Source organism: Haemaphysalis longicornis, unplaced genomic scaffold, assembly GCF_048455015.1.
Source record: "Haemaphysalis longicornis isolate Haplotype H1 unplaced genomic scaffold, Haemaphysalis longicornis Haplotype H1 scaffold_9, whole genome shotgun sequence".
Taxonomy (NCBI): Eukaryota; Metazoa; Arthropoda; class Arachnida; order Ixodida; family Ixodidae; genus Haemaphysalis; species Haemaphysalis longicornis.
The window spans coordinates 132,495,273-132,515,338 of NW_027526460.1; the positions used below are offsets into that span (position 1 = coordinate 132,495,273).

General features: G+C 46.3%; 2 protein-coding genes across 2 annotated transcripts in view; one reads left to right on the forward strand and one right to left on the reverse strand.

Moving 5' to 3' along the window:
• LOC144152160 (sodium-dependent multivitamin transporter-like) overlaps nucleotides 1–20,066 on the reverse strand; it is a 104,605-nt gene that overhangs the window by 16,146 nt on the left and 68,393 nt on the right. The gene's annotated exons all lie outside the window — the stretch shown is intronic.
• Nucleotides 19,547–20,058, forward strand: LOC144151454 (uncharacterized). The gene is made up of 3 exons (XM_077682504.1): nucleotides 19,547–19,728; nucleotides 19,797–19,872; nucleotides 19,928–20,058. The coding sequence occupies exons 1-3, from the start codon at nucleotides 19,554–19,556 to the stop codon at nucleotides 20,022–20,024; spliced, it is 348 nt and encodes a 115-aa protein (XP_077538630.1). The 5' UTR covers nucleotides 19,547–19,553; the 3' UTR covers nucleotides 20,025–20,058.

Genomic DNA, 20,066 nt, shown 5'->3' on the forward strand with positions numbered 1-20,066 from the left:
GACGCAGAAACGTTCCGGCACGTTTTCTTTTACTTGGAAGATTCGGCTCGCACTTGGTTCGAGAACCACGAGAGCTCCTTGACAAACGAAGATTATTCTGGGCTGTTCACGTTAGATCGGAATGCTCTCCCTGTCACAACAGATAACACATGCGGCACAGAAAGAAAGAATGGAACACGCGCTTCCCTTGGCGCAGAGATAACACAGACCGGCGCAGCCGGGCGGTAAAAGCAAAACACAAATAAACAAACCCAATGTATGGTTCGCGGCAATATCGAACGCGATTTTGCTCACAACGGATATATCGAACTCTCCCGCGCGGGATTTTCCGCTCTCCTTAGGCATGCGGCAGGCTTTCCCGCAGTACATCGGCGCGCAGTGGTGGCGTGGGTGTCGTTTGCGACTCCCACGCGAGCTCGGGCGCGTGCAAACCGTCCGTGGAACAGTGGACCAACTCCACCAGGCCTCTCAAGCTTGGACTTTCCACTTCCCTGGTTTCCCTATTCGCCGCGAGCTCGACATGTAGGTGGCGACAGCGTCGCGCTGCTAGTGTGGATGCTCCGCTGAGCGGCCCGTAAGAATGCATACTGTGGGCGCGCTTCGTGCCTTTTTCCCGCCGTATGTGCGCACGAAAGGTGCAAACAAGAGTGGTATGCTGTAGTTCGGTTCCTCAACGTTCAATGTATAGCATGGAAGCGGCAGTCAGTTTTCATTACTACGGCAAAAAAAGCGACGACTCATGGGGAATCTCAGAATGGCCGCAATTGTGACAATGAACTTGTATGCTGTGGCTCGTAGCAAGCTCGATATTTTCAGACTATGGCTTTGAGCCTTCAATAAAAGCATAAATAGAAACAAATCAGGAAGCCTCGATCTCTGAAATTCAGTTTACAACGGCAATCTCAATCGCTTTCACTGGTAGCATGACGCATTCTTGCATTTGTGGGATGCCCTGAAATTGTAACACTACTTAACTGCCCCGAAATTCTTTCTAAGAGCTTACGATATTTTTTGTGTGTTCAAAAGGCAACATAAAATTACTGAATTTTGATCAGCGCCGAAATATAAATGTAACCGCTCTAACGGGTCTTTTAAATGAAATTTTAACGACTCTGAAGGAAGGTTTGATGAATAACGGTTTGGGATCTCTTATTTACGGCTTTCGTTGCAAGTGAAATTGCGAATTGAATTGTCAACGCACGCAGTACAATCAACATCTCATGTTTAGCTAGGTTTTCGCAAAATGACAAGCAGGTTTACAGTGTGCAAACCAAGCTTCTGGGACCTCACAGTGAGCACAAATTTTCTGTTACGGCTGCTCTGTTGACCATTTGCGTTCCTTTTAAAATCTAACAGGTGCCTGCAACAGCGAGATGTGTTTGCATTATTGCGTATAAGGTCGCTTACGAACCCTAAAGATGGCAATGAATGAAGTTGCGCTGTTGCAGATGTAGTAAAACATTTCCTTTTTATTTCTCGTTGCGATTCAGCACAACGGGTTCCCGGTAACTACTTTGTTTTGTAAACTGAATATCGCCTTTGTCTTGTAATTTAATTCTTGAGGATTGGTTAAAAAATGAAATTCTGTGCATTTAGTTTTTTTCAGGAGGGGGGGGGGGGGGGTGGTCCTGCCAACGTTGCAAGAGCAGCGAGAAGAGAACGCAGCTAACGCGAAAAGCCGAACTATGGTTATCAGTATTACTTACAATGGAAACTACACTAGGCGTCGTGTTCTATAGCGGTGAAAAAGCAGTGCGTATTTTTAAAACTGATTAACCCCCCTTTGGCCCGGGATTGTCCAGGAATTGTGGCTCGCCTTTTTCAAAATTGTATTGAAAGGAAGCATTGTGGGAAAAAATTAAAAAAAAAACAGCGAGTCATGGCACACACCCCTCACACATGTGGGCAACAACGTGCATTATATTACGCGTTTTCTGCTCTTCCTTTAAACTTAGGTCCACCTTAAGAGGTTAAGACGTGACCATATTAGGCATTTGATTATGCTGAGTGAGACACGTTTCTGGACAAGGTGATTCATGTCGGATTTTAAAATGATATATATGAAAATGACACACGAAATGCCACATGACAGACGCAAACTCACAACTGCTTAATTTTTACCGAAAAATTCCCCCTAAATACTCTTGCGCATCCATAGAAACGTATTTTAAATAATACGTAAAATTATCAACTCGATACAGTTGAATAAATGTTTATTCCTCCTCAGTATAAACAACGACTTACCAAAAATGGTATTTATTTTAGAAAAGGTACGGAAGGACACGATCACACAGGCGCTTGCGGGTGTAAAATACGTGTCCGGTAATGTATGGGCGATAGCGCGCGGTCGTGTGCAGTGCAAATGTTTTTGTTTGTTTCTTCTTTCTATAAGGACACAGCGCAATTGTACAAGGGTGTGGAATTTGCACGCGTATGCACAGGTCTTGTCGCTTCTTACCCGGTTTGCGTACTAAATTTTTATCCTTTAAATAATCACCACGTCACCTTCAAAAAGCACCCTTCGACGTTCCCAAAACGGCAGACGACTGCACTCAACAATAAGAAAAGTGCAATGTGTGGAAGCAATGTTTATAACACGTTTCACACTCAAGCGGTGACCAGGGCGAAGATGTTTCGCGGAATTAAACCAGCGCATTAACCCGCAACGGCCCCTGATTATTGCGTTTCTATAGGAAATGCGCAAGCAGAGGTAACTATGTCAATCCTTACTGCCAAACGAGCACACATATTGGTTGTTTTGTCGTGTGCAGCACGCGTCTTGCGCCGCACGCAACGTGAAAAAGCAGACGACGCGAGAGCGCCATCCACACTAGGAGCGGTTCGTTCCGCCGCCGCCAGGGGCCGACTGTGTTCGCGCTCGGGGCGAATAGCGGCGTAAAAATCGACGCCCCACGTGACCAACCTACAGCGCAGTTTTCGACCATCAAGTCCACCAGACGGCGCAAGCGAAAGGGGACTTTTGGTATAGAATACAAAACATTCATTCGGTGACTCAAAGAGCCAACACTTAAAAATATTATTAACAAGTTCCGCATCAAACATCCGTTGAGCAAAAATGTACGCAACTTTTTACGAAAAGCCGACTGGTGCACCACCTCGTTTCTGAATTCGCAACCACAAAGCCGCCAATTCAAATTGAAACGCTGCAACGGCCCACCGTTTCTATGTGCACGGAACACTGTTTTCGTGACTGTTATTTGCGTCCATCAGTTGTTGAGAGGACTGGCAAAACACGGGAATTGAGTGCTTGTGGAGTGACGAATGTGGGAAATTCCGCATCGGAAGACAGCTGTCGAGGCCAGAATATTTGATTCTTCCAACAGAAGGTGAGTGTTATGCACTCCGCTAGAAAGACGGTGCAAACGAAACCGTTGTCGCCGTCAATACCTCATTTGTGCCCTTCGTTCGAAATCATAGCGCAAGTGAACGAGTTGTTATGGCAAACAAAAAATGTTGTCACGAAAGCGACGTACAATTGCAGCGATCGAAATGAAATGATGTCCTGGCCTCTGTAAACTTGCGGATGTCAATAAACGATTTGTTCTCACTTGCTGCTCACTGTGGTCTGTGCCAGTCGAGGCCATCTGGTCACCTGGCGTAACTTCACTTCACTAGCGCGGCGCAAGTAAACACGCGGCCAGCGTGCCAGCCAGGAATCAGCAGGAGCAGCCACGGCCGAACTCGACGCTCCTTTCGCGCGCGGGAGGAGAGTCGAGTCCGGCGGTGGAGCAGCGAGCCTGCGGCCGCCGTGCGAGGGCAGCCATGTTATTAAGGAGCTCAAGCGGCCTGTGCAAAAAGCATCCGCCATGTTTACAAAGCCATGTTTACAGCGCCATCAAGCGGGCGTACTCGGTAGTTCACGACGCCGCCACTACGCTTTTTCTGGCACTGCAGGCAAAGCTAGACCAGGGGGGTAAAGCGAGCTCCGAGACCGTACGAATCATGGGCGCTGACATGATACAATTCCCATGGTTGCCAGATCAATTGTATTCAGCCTTCTAAAAATTTCTGCCATAATTATTTAACTAAAACAAAGAACTGAAGCAAAATAGTTACAAATAATTGCCTCAGTACTTAAAAATAGCTTTATAAAAAGCTTTTTAGTGTAATTAAGCTCTAATTAGCGAAGAAAGAGTAAGTGCGTAGTTCAGTTTTGGTTTCGATTTTTTTTAAGTGTGCTAGGAAGCAACGTTACTAGTAACGTTGCTAGGAAGTGGCGAGGCCCTTGCGCCTTACTCGCGCACTGTGTGTGCAGTCTCCGGCACAGATCTGCGTGCGTGCAAAACGTATACAAGTTATACAACTCGGATGCCCGCGCTGAACAAGTGCCTCCCCGGGCGCTTGCGAGGCTGTCATTCTTTCTCCACGTTAAGCACCCTATCTATTGCCCCTCAACTGACGCCGGAACAGCGATTCCGATCTGACCTTGACTACCGCAAGTTCACTGCAGGCTACGGAGTGGCAGCCAGCGATCGTTCCCGTTGGAAGAGAAATAAAAAGAGCTTTTATAATCCTTCTTCTTACAGCTCTTCGTGCTTCGAACTTTCGCGCAATCGTTCGTGAAGGTAGAACGAAAAAATAGGTAACGAAATGCGGTTTCTTTTTTAATCAGTCACAATAAATCAATAACTCAGTGTTCTCTCCTCGCGCGCTATGTGCGGTAAATTACTGCCCATTCAGCCCCGCAAGCTTTCCCTTTGAAGTGGTGGAAAGCAGCTAGAACTTGACGAATACAGACAGAAAGGAAAACAGGACACGCCGCGGACTGTATTTCGCATACTCCCTTGGCATGCATTCTTCCACTCCGTTGGCCTGCGATCGACCGCGCTCTTTCGTTCCTGTGCTTCAAAGCGCCGCGACTCACCGGCAATATCAGCGTTGGCCCATGCGATGTTTTTTTGTGTGTGTCAATAAAGGTGAGCGAAAGCCACAGTTCACTTCACTTCGTTTGAATAGCCTTGAGCGACTCGCAAAATGTCACAGAATGGCAAATAAAGCGGCACAGCGCGAAAATGCACGGAGACCATACGGAGATTCATTTCTCTGTGCGCCCAGTACGGATCAGCTGACTCCTTGGCGTCCTCGCGCATGCGATCAGTCGCATTCGAGCTTGCGCGCAAGTGTTGTGTGAGCGTTGCCACATCTTGCTCAAATAGTCTCAGTACATATAAGTCACACGTACGCTAAACCGAAAACACGTCGGTTACCTACCCACAGGAGATAAACTACGCAATGCTGTCGACGCTGCCTACACAAAAACCGCCTGGCCAGAGGTCCGCCATGTTACAATTAATCCCGGCATGCTTCGCTAGCCGGACGCGGAAATGCCACAGTAACACGTTGCCAGATTACAACCCATCGCTTTCGCCGTTTTTAGTAAGCAAAAACTCAGCTGGCAACCTTCAAATCGTTGTATCATGTCTGCCACTGTGTGTCGTACGGTTCCAATGCATTGGCTCAGCGGCGCGCTTTCCCTCTAGAGTCAGTATATTATCTCTATGAGCTAGACCTTTGCTTCTCTAAAATCCTCCCTGTTCTGTGGCTCCACGCATGCATCCCGTTGGTGCCTAAACCTAAAGCGCCACATTCGGCGCTGCGGGCTGCGGTGTCACCGAAATTCAAGTCCGCGCCACTCGCTGCCCGCACTTGCTCGGTTCGCTGTGTTCGCCGTTATTCGCTAGCATCCATGCTTGTCTCCGCTCTGTCGAAGACGCCGAGGATTCCGTACCAACGTTACTAGAATTGCTCCGTACCGCTTCCGAGCACGAGCGAAGCCGTCGCTGCCGTGGCCCTGCTACGGCGAAACTTGTGCTTGTCGAAACTGGTCTTGTGCTAGTCGACTGTTTAGATACCGTGGAGCAAGCAGTCACCAGCAAGGCGTTCCGCTCCAAGAAGCAGGCTATACTCACGCAGTTCTTGCACCCCAATAAATGATTGTTTTCTCTCCAAGAAAGTGTGGTATCAACAGTGGACTGCAGGGTGGTAAGAGTTCAGCGTTAGCTCGTGACTCCATCGGCAAGATTGCTCTCATGTAAGTTTTTTTGCTTCACTTTCTATACCGAATTTTTGCTATATCGAACTATTTTACAATCCTCGCGCTGTTCGATATAAGCGGGCTTTACTGTATGTTAGGAATTTTCGTCAAGTACCTATGTTCGCCTGCCCTCTTTGTTTAGACAAGCCACAGCTTGCGTGTGATCGTGTGGTATACATATAAAAATATGTCGTCTTCGTGGACAACTATGTACGGCTGCTCCCTTTGGTCGTTTGAAATGTTCTTCTATACACTCGATTCGTTAGCCGCCTACGATTTTCGGCTGCCTGGGGATCTGAAGACAATTGCGACTTGGAGGGAAGCTCGGCTGTATGCATACGATACGCAATCCAAATCTCCCGCTTCTTATCTGTCCGGCGAGAAAAGAGACTCATCTTTCGCACCAGCAGAAACTGTAGCCCTATAGTTATATCCATGTGTATGTCGCTGTCTGTGCTAACCACAAGTACGTGGAGCGACGTTGATGGCTTGGGTGTACGTAAAATACAGCATGACTGGGGCTTCCGTTCTGTAACACGAAGCAAAGCTTCATCTCCCGCATACTGTATTCCTTGTTATACGTGTGCACGCCCTTGCCTATGTTGAGCACAATTATTGTGAGCAACGCTGATCGTTCTCGAGCGTTTACAGCAGTGCTCCGACTCACCTGTATGCTTTTTTTTTTTTCGCAAGAAAGTAACAGTTGCAGCAGTCTCAGCTCAATTGACGTATTTTTGCGGAAGGGCAATTAAAAAGAAAAATCTAGCATTCTCAGCCCAGTTCACGTATTTTTTTCGGAAGGACAATTAAACAGAAAGATATAGCATGTACAACCACTGCAGGCTTGTTATTTTGTTGTTTTTTTTTCTGGAAAAAAACTGGCACTAAAAATGCCGCATTTTATGTTTTTTAATTTCGAGGACCGTCTACAGTTGTGCACGACGATGTGTTTACTCAGGTTCGAACTCGGTCTGTGCGTCGGCTGTCCTCTCAAGGTTTCTGCCTGATGTATTGCTTCAATTCTCTATTTTAGGAACGCTTTCCGGTGATCAGTCTGAGCCCTAACGCCCAGCGAAGCACAGCCCACATGCACGCAGGCGCGTCACTGCTTTCACGAACAACACCTCTTCTCAAATGGAAGCATCTGTTACAGGGTGGAACTTCCGTATTTCTGTATTTGTATGATATTGTGGCGTTTTGTTTCTTTGGTGTTTTGGGCTGATTTTTCCGGTCTTCCAGCTGCGCTCGTGCACTTTTCCTGCGTTGAACTTATCAGATTCCACTGTGAAGCCTTCTTCCATAACAGAAATTCCCCTCGCTCTTTTTATTTGATTTGCGTAGTAACCTGTTATGTCAGCCTTTGTGTATGTACGATTGAGTTATCATATCATTGGTCTGTGCCTTGAGATTATTGCATAAATATAGCCTTGGACCACTCACCCTGATAGGTCTGCTGTCACTTCGTTTCTCGATACCGCGTTGCGCCATTCATATTGTTTTTTTTAAATCTGAAATGCGTTTCTAAATTCCGTCTGCACCGACTTCATTTTTGTATTCTTTGTATTCTTTGTATTCACGATCACAAGACGACTTTGTAATTTGGTTTTCTATTAGGCTGCTTTACGTATGCCTTTCGAATTTATTACTTTTGTACCCGCCGTGTACACCCTTACCAAAATATACGTTTCAATAAACGCGTTTTGTAAGTGCCTCATTTCATAATAAATGATTCCAAATTTTGGTGTTGGTAGACTGATGCTGACTGGTATCGGTACGCGGCTCCACACACATGGTCAGAAGCTCCATCCTCTGGTTTTGTGGAATGTTAGGGAGTGGTGAAAAAGTTGGCGTGTGTGGGTGTCAGAAACGTCCGCGTACAGTGTCTCATATTTTAAAGCGAAAGGTTTTTTACTGGGGGCCGCCATGGACCGGTTGGTCGACTGAAAAGCTCTGCAAAGTCTCTGGTAAAGTCTCTGGACACACGACCTGTGAGTGAAACCGGGTTTCCTTTGTGTCAAAAAGGTTACTTGAAAATCGCGTAAAAGGAACGGTTCTCGATAAGACATTACACGCATCAATCCCGAAGAAGGAGCACAATAGTATAGCTTCATCTCATGAACCACGTGTCGGTATATTTACGTCGTTCGTAGATGCGTTTACTTATCGCGCGAAAACTGGTCGCATTTGTTCGTTCTTCGTTTGCGATTTGGGTTTTTGAAGGTTTGACGATCGAGTGGACACCCTTTCAGTGAAGGTTCGACCTACTTTTAGCTTTCGTGCTGCTCTCAGTTTTGTTTAGGAAAGGTTGGTCAATTTTTCGTTCAGCGTCTAATTTAATTGCCTGGTGAGTTATTTATTTTAGAGTGCCGTAATACTATTGTTGTACAGTCACTTGATTCATTGCCTGTTCCCTTTCTATTCCCCCACAGTACTCTACAATATTCTGGTCCCAAAAGGCAAGGGGTGGGCGGCGTCATTAGCGAGTTTTAGCTGATCGTTTTTCACGGTTCGCTCCGCTCTGATAGCAAGACGCCATTGCGCATGCGTGGCGCGCTTGGCCGCGAATGGCATTGGCTCCGGTTGCGCTAAGCGGGCCGCTGATACCGGAGTGGACCGGTCAGCTAAAACTCTTTATTCGGCCGTCGACGCTACCAAAATAAGCGCCGCATTCCCGCGTGACGGAGCACCAACTACTCACGGGTCGACGGTAAGACTTTCATGTCTTAGGTATGAGTCGAACTGATTTGAATACTTGTCAGCCTAAAATTAACCCAGACCACAGACAAAGACGAAAGACGAAGCACAAATGCTGACGCCTTTCGTCTTTGTCTGTGTCCTGAGTTAAATTTAGGCTGACCAGTATTTAAAGAGACTGACAACCGATTTTTGTCGCTTATATGTTCTCTGGCTCATATGAAAGCCAGCGTTTTATAGTCCGGTAACCACAAGCAATTCATAAACAATTTGGCGGAAATAATTTTAATTTGGCAACAAACTTTCTGAAATCGGAAGGGTGGCGGTTCGTAGTGTAGAAACTCTACTCTACAATATGTGTCCCGGTCACATGACCTGCAAACCTAGCAGCTACTGTAAGTGCTGCAACGTTTATTCGCTTGCTGAAAACCTTTTAACACTAGTATTTGTATAAGTTTAAATTCTCTATGTATTTTTGGACTATATTTTGAAAATGTTTAAGACACGCCGCCGCCGCCGCTGCGTTGCTCTCAGTGTGGCTAACTGAGAATCCATGCCCAGAATCAACGGCAGCGTTCAGTAAACAGACCCAGTGAAGGAGCTTTGACGATTCTGCCTGATTCAGGGGCGTTTCTTCTGCGAAATATTTGATTTGAGTTTCCAGATACGCCAACGGCAGCCTAAAAAAACAAAAAAAAAACAAAACAAAAAAAAAAACAAGGGCACGCCCGGGAAGAATAAAACTGCCGACCTCCTGAACGTGAAGCGAGATTCTACCTACCGTCCATCCCAACAGATGGCGCCTTCGTGCAAAATAGAGTAGTGAATTAAAAAAAAAAACACAAATGAATAAAAAAGCCTGTGATTCACACTTTTTTCAGCTGGGGACAAGTTTTTAACTGTCGCTTTTCCTTTCCCATACAGATAAAGGTATGTTGCCGCGCTACTGTATGTCATGGGTGCCAGCATAATTTTTGGGAGGGACACATACGGCTCGTAGATCTAAAAATTTCGATTTAAGAAGTTCTAGGGCGTTATCAGCAAAACAGTTTCTCATTAAGGTGCTTTAAGGGATGCCCTTTCATTTGGGATAGAGAAAATATACTTGACAAAAATTGGTTGTCTGCCCCTTTTCAGTTTCAGTTTCAGTTTCAGTTTATTGTAATCGATAACAAAGGTACAGTGCATGGTGATTGATATTACAGAAAGAGGTCCCGAAGTGCGGCACTGCGGTGGGACCTCTTGTAAATGAACAGTATGACAATATAACGTTCAAGCAATCACAACAGAAGGAACTTAAAAAAGAATTTATGCGAGGATTATTGCAACATTACACAACACTGACACAGAATAACTTTGTGCACAAAGCAAGAACACGTCTCAGTTATACAAAAAAGTGCAAAGACAAAAGAGGCAAAAAAAAAATGGTGAGAATTAGAAAAGAGAAAAAAAAGTGAGCATAACCAAAAAGAAAAAAAGATCGAAGTCGTGCGAACTAATCAAATGAGAAGTGCGGGTCTTCGAGAATAAATTTAAGAATTGATTGTTTGTAAGATGAGCGACTTAATGGACCTTTTTCCAGTACCGATCCTCCTAGCGGCCGCCACGGCGAACTAAAATTGGCAGCAATGCACGCCCACAAAAAGTCGAGCTTTCGTAGAACTCGTCCACAAAAAATATCCTGGTACTGTAGCCCCAATTCCGCACCAACCGGTCACCCGTGCCTTTCAAGCGAGTATCACGGTAGCAGGCGTCGTTCCCGTGACTAATTTGCAGGTGTCGAAGCGCCCCTTTTTCTTTACTTTTTTTTCATTTTGGTTACTCCCTCACTGGCTTGCATGTGCTTCCAGCGTGGTCAGCCTCAAATATATTTTGCCCCTTTCCCTAGAAAGCCCTTTTTGTGTGCACTTACAGACCCACTTAGCTGTTGAAAGAAAAAAAATAAAAACGGGCAGCCCTGGACAGCATAGCCTCTCCCCAAATAGAAAGCGCGGGGGGGGGGGGGGTGCAGGCGCCCTTTTGTTTATTTTGCCGGAGGCGTCTGCCAAGAATGGCGGACCGGCAGCCCGCGCATGCGCAGAACGCTACTGGAAAAAGGTCCATTGATTTTTAGCATTAACAGGCAAGTTATTCCATAATTTAATGGTTGCGAATTCAACTGTCTGTTTACCATAGTTTGTTCTAACTTTTGGGAGTAAGAAATTATGTTGTGATGCAAATCGCGTCATGTTGTGGTTAGTCAGATCAGTTCTACCGATTATAAAAAGCACACTCTTATCAGTAACAAATCTATGGGCGGTCATTCCAAGATTATATAAAATAAGTTTATCCAACGGGAGGAGATCTAGGTGCCGATATAAAGAAGTGACATGGGAGTTGAAAGAGCTAAAGGTCATTGTTAGAACTGTGCGCGGACCTTCCGTCCAGTCGTGGAGAGAGACCACAGAGGGACGACAGAACGGCCGGGCGCAGGAAAGGAAAAGCCATTAAGGTGGCGGTCCCACTCGATCGGCCCGCGCTGCCGGTTTTGGACGATGTTTGCGTAGGCGCTGTTGCGCCCCAGTTGGCACCACATTCATGGCTAATGTATCATTAGAAAGCAGAAGTCTTCTAGATTCCGAACTCGCTTACCGGTCTATTCCAGCTAATTTGGCTTTAGAAGGAGAAGCCAATTTGCAAGAGAGAAAAATTGTATTTTTGCTTTTTTTGCTTCGGGCGGTGTAAGAATTTGAGAAAACTATGCGACGTAATTACATGTAGTTTGGTATGTGCATAGAATAGATGTCTATGCAGTTAGTTACGTTTGGAAGTTCCGTTTCAGCGAATAGATTTTGTTATACGGCCGTTTGAAAATAGCTAAAATAGCGCAACTTCACTCGCGCTAAACTTTTACATGGATTAATGCAGAGCAATGTGTTTTCGTGTGCGCGTTGCCAGCATATGTATTTGTATACTGCCGAAATTTCGCTGAATTTCGTTCAGCGGTTTTGAAGTTATTTTGGTCTACATATGGCAGTTTACACGTACACATGGGTTTTCTGGTGTAACTTTTCTGCGTTGCTGCTGAAGACGAAGTTTCAATATTTTCACACATAAAACTTGAAGACCTCCTTTACTTAGTTACGTTCAATGTTTGCGCTGTGATAAATAGAACACGTATAAACTGTTACTGAAATTGGCTGATTTTCATCACGCCGGCCGAAGCGCTCAAACGCGCCTATTTACGTACACACACGGAACTCCAAAAAGTGCGTTACATGGAATATACGTCGATGTCATATCTTTATAACATTACCAAGTAAATGTACAATTAACCCTTTTTTATTCCTGTAGCGACAATTTTACAGCCATAACAACGTTGCAGTTTTATGTGGCGCCATCCAGTGTCGAAACTGTAAAGCTACTTCGTTACGTTTCAGCTTTCTGCTACCGATGGCGCGGCCAAACGCACTATTCGAGGGAGCCTCAAGGCGGTACATTCAGGCTCCCCAGACTTTTCGCCTCTTCTTTGTCGTGGTGCCGATACCCGATACTGCCGATACTCGTTCAGTTTTTGTCGCCACGCCGTGCGGTCTGTGCGAACTTCGGGGGTAGCAAATTTGCTCGGTATCTCTGGGCATTCTGCACCGCCGTTGTCCGGTGGAGTACAGCGGTGCGACGTTTTGTGATCTGCGATGGGTAACACCCGTAAAACGCCAAAACGTTTGATAAGGCGTAAAAAGGCATCACAAAGTCGCCGAGCGCAAGCGAGAGCGGCCGCAGCTTCCTCATGCAAGTAAGGATTTTCGTTTTGTGTTCATTGCACGCAATCTCGCGCTAACGCGCTGCGAGTGTTATTTCTGTTCAGCCTTTGTTGTGCTCTGGCGGAATATGAGGGTCCGCATGAGGGTTCGCATGTGTTGGGGATGTGAAACAGCGCGCTTAGTTCTTACCACGATTTTGACCGGCGTGGGGCTGCTAGTTTTACCTTTCAATGCTAAAAGCTCTGGGTGGTTTGTTATTCGGAGCCTAGCCACCGCTTGCTGCCACCGCTTGCACTTTTATTCGCGGCCCCTTCCCATTGCATGTGGCCCGGCCACCAATGCCTGGCCGTAAAAATGCAGAAGGTAGCCATATATGGTTGGCGTCTCGCTGGCGTCGTGAAATCCCCCCCCCTACCCGTCGTGAACTAACCTGGCTCGCTCGCCGGCGCGCGCCCCGGCGTGCCCTGAAAACTCTCCGTCGTCGCTGCCGTAGCCGTAACATCTAGGCGTCGTGAAATAGCCGTACTCGCTCCTGCCGTACCCGTAAAAGCTACGCGTTGTGAAATAGTCGTACTTACGCCTCTGCTTACGGACGTTGTAGTTGGGTGTTGAAATCTTGCCGAGCTCTGTTTTTTTTTTTTTTTGACGCATTTAGAACTTTTGTAATAACTATACTTCACGCCCGCCTTACAACTCAGTTGGCTAGAGCAGTCGATTTTGGTTTTACCCAACCGGCTGAACCGCTACGGCTCACTGAAGCCAAGGCCGACGCAGCCAACGCTAGGGTTACGTCCGATAATCTGTAATTATTATAAGTGACTATGGCTGCACAAAGCTAGTCTGTAAATTTTTTTGTAACCATTTACTTTTGATGAATCAACTTTAACTTTCAAACTTAAAAAAACAAGCGGTTTTTCCTTTGCATAAATATCAAGAAAGACTGTTTTCTGTTCATGTTGCCAAGCAGGCTTGGGGTAGCAGCTTGGAGTTCCTTCCGTACTTAGCTAGAGGTAGTCCGACCATTTATAATTACTAAATAGTGATTACTAATTAACAACGACCCTGGCGGTGTGAGGAAGCGGTGTGTTCGGTTGGATAAAAATCAACAGATTGCTCTCACGGAGAGTTGCGTTCCTCCTGAACAGAACTTTAGTGACAGCTGCCGTTCCGCAACATTAGCATTCCTTATCGTTCCGTCTGGACGGAACGCTAGACAATGCCTTTTTTGTAGTGCTCTTTTGTTCACCTTATCCATAAGCTCCTCCTTTCTTTATCTGGGAACTAGGCGATACAGATTTTCTGCCCAATTATGGGGTTGCGTCTGGGGTTTTATGTACATTTGCACATTTATATGTTTCCTGGCATTTTGTTTTTTCTTGCGATGCATTTTGCTGGTGCACATGTAGTAAAGAGACATTGTGTTTTACAGAAAACGTGCTGAAAATATGCACAAAGCAGTGCCTCTGATGAACACCAACACTGCAACCATCACGGCTGATTCCATCATCACGGCTTTCTCACCCTGTTGTCCCATCCCTGTATTTGATAACCATTATGTTATATTTTTGTCTTTTCAGCTTGCTGTAAGATACAAAGGTCTTTTGCCAGTTTGTGTGCCTCTGTAGGGCTCATGACTTTTGCTTAGTGCAAATAAAGGCCTTTGTTGTTACCCTTGCTTGTTGATTTTTGTTTTGCAAAGTTTTCAGGAAAAGCAGCTGAGTTCGGTATGCCAGGAAACAACATGCAACCGCGAGAGGAACATTTACCAGCCGAAAGCCATTGTCAACGAAACTGGTTCCTATTTCGTGCAAAACCTTCATGTAGTTAGCATGTTCAGTAACCTTGTTCATTTCAAGCAAGTGAAGAAATTTGTGTACCATTGCGCGTTGATTGGCAAGCACATCTTTCTTCTGATGAACTTATTGTAACATTACATAGCCGAGAGTATTTCAAGGGTAAATAAAAGTTCCTTCGCAGCAGCTTTGGCGAATCTCTGCCTCCTGCATCCGAGTATGCCAGCTTTCTTTTTTTTATTCACATTCCAAGCGCAGCAAAGTTTGTATGGAGGCAGCGGCGTTGGAAGTTTTGTCTCCAATAAACAGCTGTGTCAGTGCCTGTACTGTTGCAGTTCGACCTCACGTGTGACCTCAAAACGTGTGACCTCAGTTTGCTGGGAAAGGTGGCATCTAACCTTGTTGGCAGAGCAAAATTATGCAATGATCTTGGCGCTGTAATGACCCCGTTGCTGGACGGAAAATTTTCATTCAACCAAGCACATGCAATATAATTACTGATTAGCTCATTCCTGTCAGATCGAATGCTATCTCTGGAAATTTTGGTGACTGGGTGATGGCACCATAAATAGCCGATGGTGGTGGTCAGTGGCGTAGCCAGAAATTTATTTCGGGGGGGGGGGGGTTGCGCTCCAACCCTAATGCGTGTATATATATATATATATATATATATATATATATATATATATATATATATATATATATATATATATATATATATATATATATATATATATATATATATATATATATATATATATATATATAATTGGTAGTTTTTACAGGACAACATTCAACATTACATTTTAACACATTTGAAAGACAAGAAAACATCCAGCAATAAAAATTTCTGGGGGTTTGAACCCCCCAAACCTCCCCCCCCCCCCCCCTGGCTACGCCACTGGTGGTGGTAAAAACGTTTGCGCAAAGAAAATAAATGTTACGAAAACTAAGGTTAGGTGCACGATTTGAACCTATGCTAGGGTATGCCCGTCCAGTCCCACACGCGTCCCTTGCACCACGACTAATTAGATCTTACTCACTACAAGGTGAAACGGGAAAGCCCGGCCCCGTCCACTGAGCCGCCACGGCCGCAGAGCGCCGTAGAGCGCTCTGCGGCCGTGGAGCGCCGTAGAGCGCCGCGTACCTCCCGTTGCGGCCAGAGAGTCGTGGGTTCGAAACCGGGCATGGCCTAAGTATTTTTTTATAGTAGAGTGCGGACGCCGACGCCGCGGGACATAGACCCGAGCAAGAGATGCTTCGCATCTAAAATAGAAAAGCCCCCCCCCCCCACCCACATCGATGTGGCAATGTCAACAAGCTGTTTGGGAGATACTATCAGTTGTCTTGTTCAATAAAACGATTCATTCAAAACAAAATGGAAATTGGAAATTAGCTTCTCCGCAAGTGTATATATGCTCGGTAAAATAAACTCTGAACAACGGTATCAACATAAAATACAACAATACTTTCCTAAATTTAGGCTTTGATTTCTACCTGGAGAGTGAAGCTATGACGTAGCAGTCTTCCTATACAGTGTTTTTTTTTTCTTTTTGAATAAAAGGCAACCCTGTAGAAAGTGGAAGGAAGAACGCCGAGCGGCCCAAACAATTCGCTATACACCATTTTCCTTGCTAGAGGTGGGCGCCGCCATTTGCTTTTTCTGACCGGACCGCTAGCGCCGTCTATGAAGCGACCGCCGAAACCTCCGCGCTGGGCTGTTAAGTGCTCCGTTCTTTCCGTGCGTCTGCTCGGTACCCGTGCATTACCGAGTGAACCGTAGTGGTTTGGCGTTAAGTTAGCAGTTGCAGTGCTTGTGTGTGTGTGTGTTCTGTTTTGTTTTCATCATCTGCGTACGGATTTGAGGTCCTAATGTGCTGCCAGAGTGGAAAATGCCGACACCGGCTGTTGCAAGCAGTAGTAGCAGTGTGGTGGTGGTGCCGCTGGTGCTCCGCGGTTCCGCGATGCAAACGTTCCGGTATGGCACCGATTACGTGTTTTCAATGCCACCGTGCTTGTTATGTTCACCGATTAGTCATGTTTACGGAAGCGCGGACGTCGAATGCGGAGCGCGCACAGCATATGTGGGTCACGGTGATCCGTGCTCGTGATGGACTTTCGACGAGGCGATTGCTACGCTGTTGACATTGCAATGCAATATAATCTTTCTTAACTAGACTTATGAAGGTTACTGACAAAACGAAATTACCTGGGCGGAAAAATAACACGACCGCACAACCAGTAAACTTACTATTCGAAGGTTGAGCAGAAGGGTCAAAGTTCGGGCGAGTTAATATTGGTTGATCATGATTGACCTAACTCTGCGCAGCGCATGTGGCTTTTCGCTCGGAGCCCACCTTTGTAAAACCGCTGCTTGCACCACAAATGCTTTACGCGAGCAGTAGTAACTGTTCTGTAATTGTAATACTTTAGATGCCGTGCCAACGCAAAAGGACTAGAAGCTTTTCCTTTGACCGCGTTGTGAACAGGTTGAGCTATTTTCCAAATGCAGCGTTCACGCGTACCTCGAGCTGCGTTTCCACATTGGGCTGCCTTATTATCCTGCTATCGACCAGCAGTGTGCGATGTAGAACGTTATCTTTTCATATCGTTTGGCAGTGTAATGCGTTGGCCTGAAAAAAAGTAAACAAAACGCCGTGATTTTAAAGGTTAGATTAAATGAAAAAGGGATTGTTTAATGTCAATCGGCTGTAATGGCCAAACAATATATGGTATTTTAAATTGGCTACAATGAACCAGAAGTTATTGTAATGTTGTATTGTATCGGCGCTCGTGAAAGATCCCCAGGTAGTCAAAATTAACCCGGAGCCCTCCACTGCGGCGCGCCTCATCACCCATGAAGCGTTGGGGCGTTAAACACCATAATGAATCAATTAATCAATCAACCAATCAATCAATGCTGTATGGTAAAGGATAAAGTTGCTTCTAACATTTCAGGGGGTTCCGTTCTCTGTCGCAGCTTTGCGTGTGATAAATGGATTTTGCTCCGTCTGCTTGCCGTCCAAGTGCACCCAACAAACCCTGGAGTTGGTCGTTGGTACAAAGTCGTTGCGATTTATCAGCGGCATCCACCAATATCTCAACTCGGTGTGCGTTGGGAAGCGATGCAGCAAAAACACGCCGCGACCGCAGTGCATTTTCTCCAGGCAGTGTCGTGCACATGCGTGCTGTCAGCGACTGTTTCTCGCTTTCTCTGGTTGTTCAATAACCCACCACCGCGCAGTGCTGGCCAAGCGACGTTTGCGCCTTGAACGGCATCGCAGCATTGGTTAAAACAGTTGAAAGTTCCGCAAAAACTAAGCACAAGGTGCGAAATACTCCTGAACTACGCAGCGGAGCACACCGCGCCGGGCGATTTTAACAGCCCAGCGCGCACAGGCAACGCTGGTCGGCCGCCGAGAGAACTGGTTTGAGAGTATTTTCCCCCTTTCCCGGCTGCTTATGGAAAATGGTGTATATGCCATAGCTATTCTCATAGCTATGGTACCACAGACATATTGTGCTGAAGTGAACAATCGAAGTGCCATAACAACGCTTTATTCGAACCATCTTCCCCTGCCCATATTCCCAGATCCCACAACTGGGCCGCTTGGCCTCCTTTCTGAAATAAAGTCATCCTTCTCCTCTCAAACACTTTCAAAACGCCATCAGCAAACAACTACAAAGAGCCGCGACCAGGCTCCCATTCAGAGGGACTTCCTCAGATAGGGAGGGGGGTGTCGTGGGTTGCGGAGGTGAATTCGCTACGGTATTGTGGAAGGGAGGGTGGGGGGTGCTTGTAGGCTCGGCAGGTTCAGCTTTTCTCCAATTTATGTGCAGCGAGAATTCTTTTTTTCTTGAAGTAAAAAAAAAACACTGTTTACCGTGTTGACTGGCGGTGTCCTGCCTAGAGTTCATACAAGAAGCTGCGTGCGCCTAACTCACCGTGAAGGAAAGCCGCAGGGGCCTGGCGGTTCCACCTGGCCCTAAGCCCCCTTCACGGTGCATTAGGCGGACTGTTCACAACGATGTAGCCTCCACAATGCTGTACGCAGCTTCTGGTATGAGCTACCACGCACGAGCTAAGGAAGAACGCAACAAGGGTGAGCACTGACTCGAAACGGGAGCTTATAAGTAGTTATAATCGAATTTGAAAATGGAAAAAAAAAATCTGTTCGGTGTTCCCGCTAATGGGTTAGTATTCTGCCTTCCGACCAAGAGAGAAACTACATAGTGCAAGCAGGCCAAACAAACGCAGAAAGGCTTTAGTTGATGGTGTCGCGTGTTTCGATCTTTTTTTTTATATGTATAATAATTCTGAGCAGCATGTTCTGGCGTCGACAGAGAAGCCAACATTGCCGCCGTGCATACGTCGAGGGTGTTGTTGATGAATGAGCAAGTGGAAAACCGCCGTGGAAAACAACCCCCATACAACCTAACAGCAGCGTATATTTACCTTCCCCCCGCCAAATAAAAATAAAACAAGAAAACATCGTCGCGTGTCGCCAAGAGTCCGACCCTCAATCTTGGCCGATTCGTTTCACCCGGCGTGACCAAAGCTAGCGTTTTGGCAGAACTCTTTACTCAGACGGCGCTATTGTTCTCTACATCTGGAAGCAAGTTAGTTCGCTCCTCCAGCACCAACATCCTGTTGAAAGGTTAGGATAAGTGGAACCAGAAACAAGGGAGAGGAACACAAGAACAAGAGGGATAGCCAGCTGCCTTTGGAAGTTCAGCCTGACACAGGTGTAGGGCAGCGACAGCACCGTGAATAGAGATTTCACTGGTAAAAAAAGAAAAGACAGGTGGCCTCACAAAAATAATAATCATAATAAATCTATAACATGGAAGCGTGTGGACCGAAAACCCGTGACATGCTGAGGTGCAAAGTGATGAACAGAGGTAAAAACGAAGCAACCTGCCGTATAGTGACTTACTGTGAACAGAACAAAAAACGCCATGAACGAGAACGAAATCAACGGAAACGCGAAGAACAGAATCAAAGGATTTGTGGAGACAAATTTATACCCATCACAAAAATATAAATGGCACCGAATAGTCCGTACACGGAAGTGTCCGGGTCCCGCGTAATTAGTTGCCTGAGAAACCTCCGCCACATGGAGCCCAGGGTCGTCCTGATGATCGGCACCAACGACCTGCGTCTGGTATGCACAACAGATGCAATTCTGCCTCTGAGCTAAGGGTATGCTCTGAATTTCTGCATCAACACTGCCATTTTCATTCTTCTTTTTTTCAAAGGCCAGAACCATGGACGACGCGTACCAATTGATTGCGGATTTGGAGGTCGTATTGGCGCTGTTACTCGGACGCGGATGTGGTGTTGTCGTGATGACGCTGCCGCCGGTGGCCCGCGCTGCGCGGTCCAGCTCCCACTGGCGAATTCTGAATGCCGTGAACGCGTGGATCCTCGGGCTGACTATGGGTACTATGTCTCTCTTTACGACAGTTTGCGGCAGATAATAACCTGTTCGTTGCGCTACTTTCACGCAGACGGAGTTGTTGCTCTTGAAATCCATCGCCTCTTTGTGCTGGGCAGACGTCGTGTCCGCTATTGCCTGTACGAGCGGTAAGCTGCTCCGGCTACATTGGTTGTAGTGTAATCAACACTGACACATTTACAGGCGGATGGGGTCGGACCGGCGGCTGGACATGGTGCACTGGAACGAAGAGGCGATGGGTCGTGTGACGATGGTGCTGAGGGACGTGATCGGCGCCTGAACACACCCTCCTCCTCTTCTCAGCAAAAAAAAAAAAAAAGGA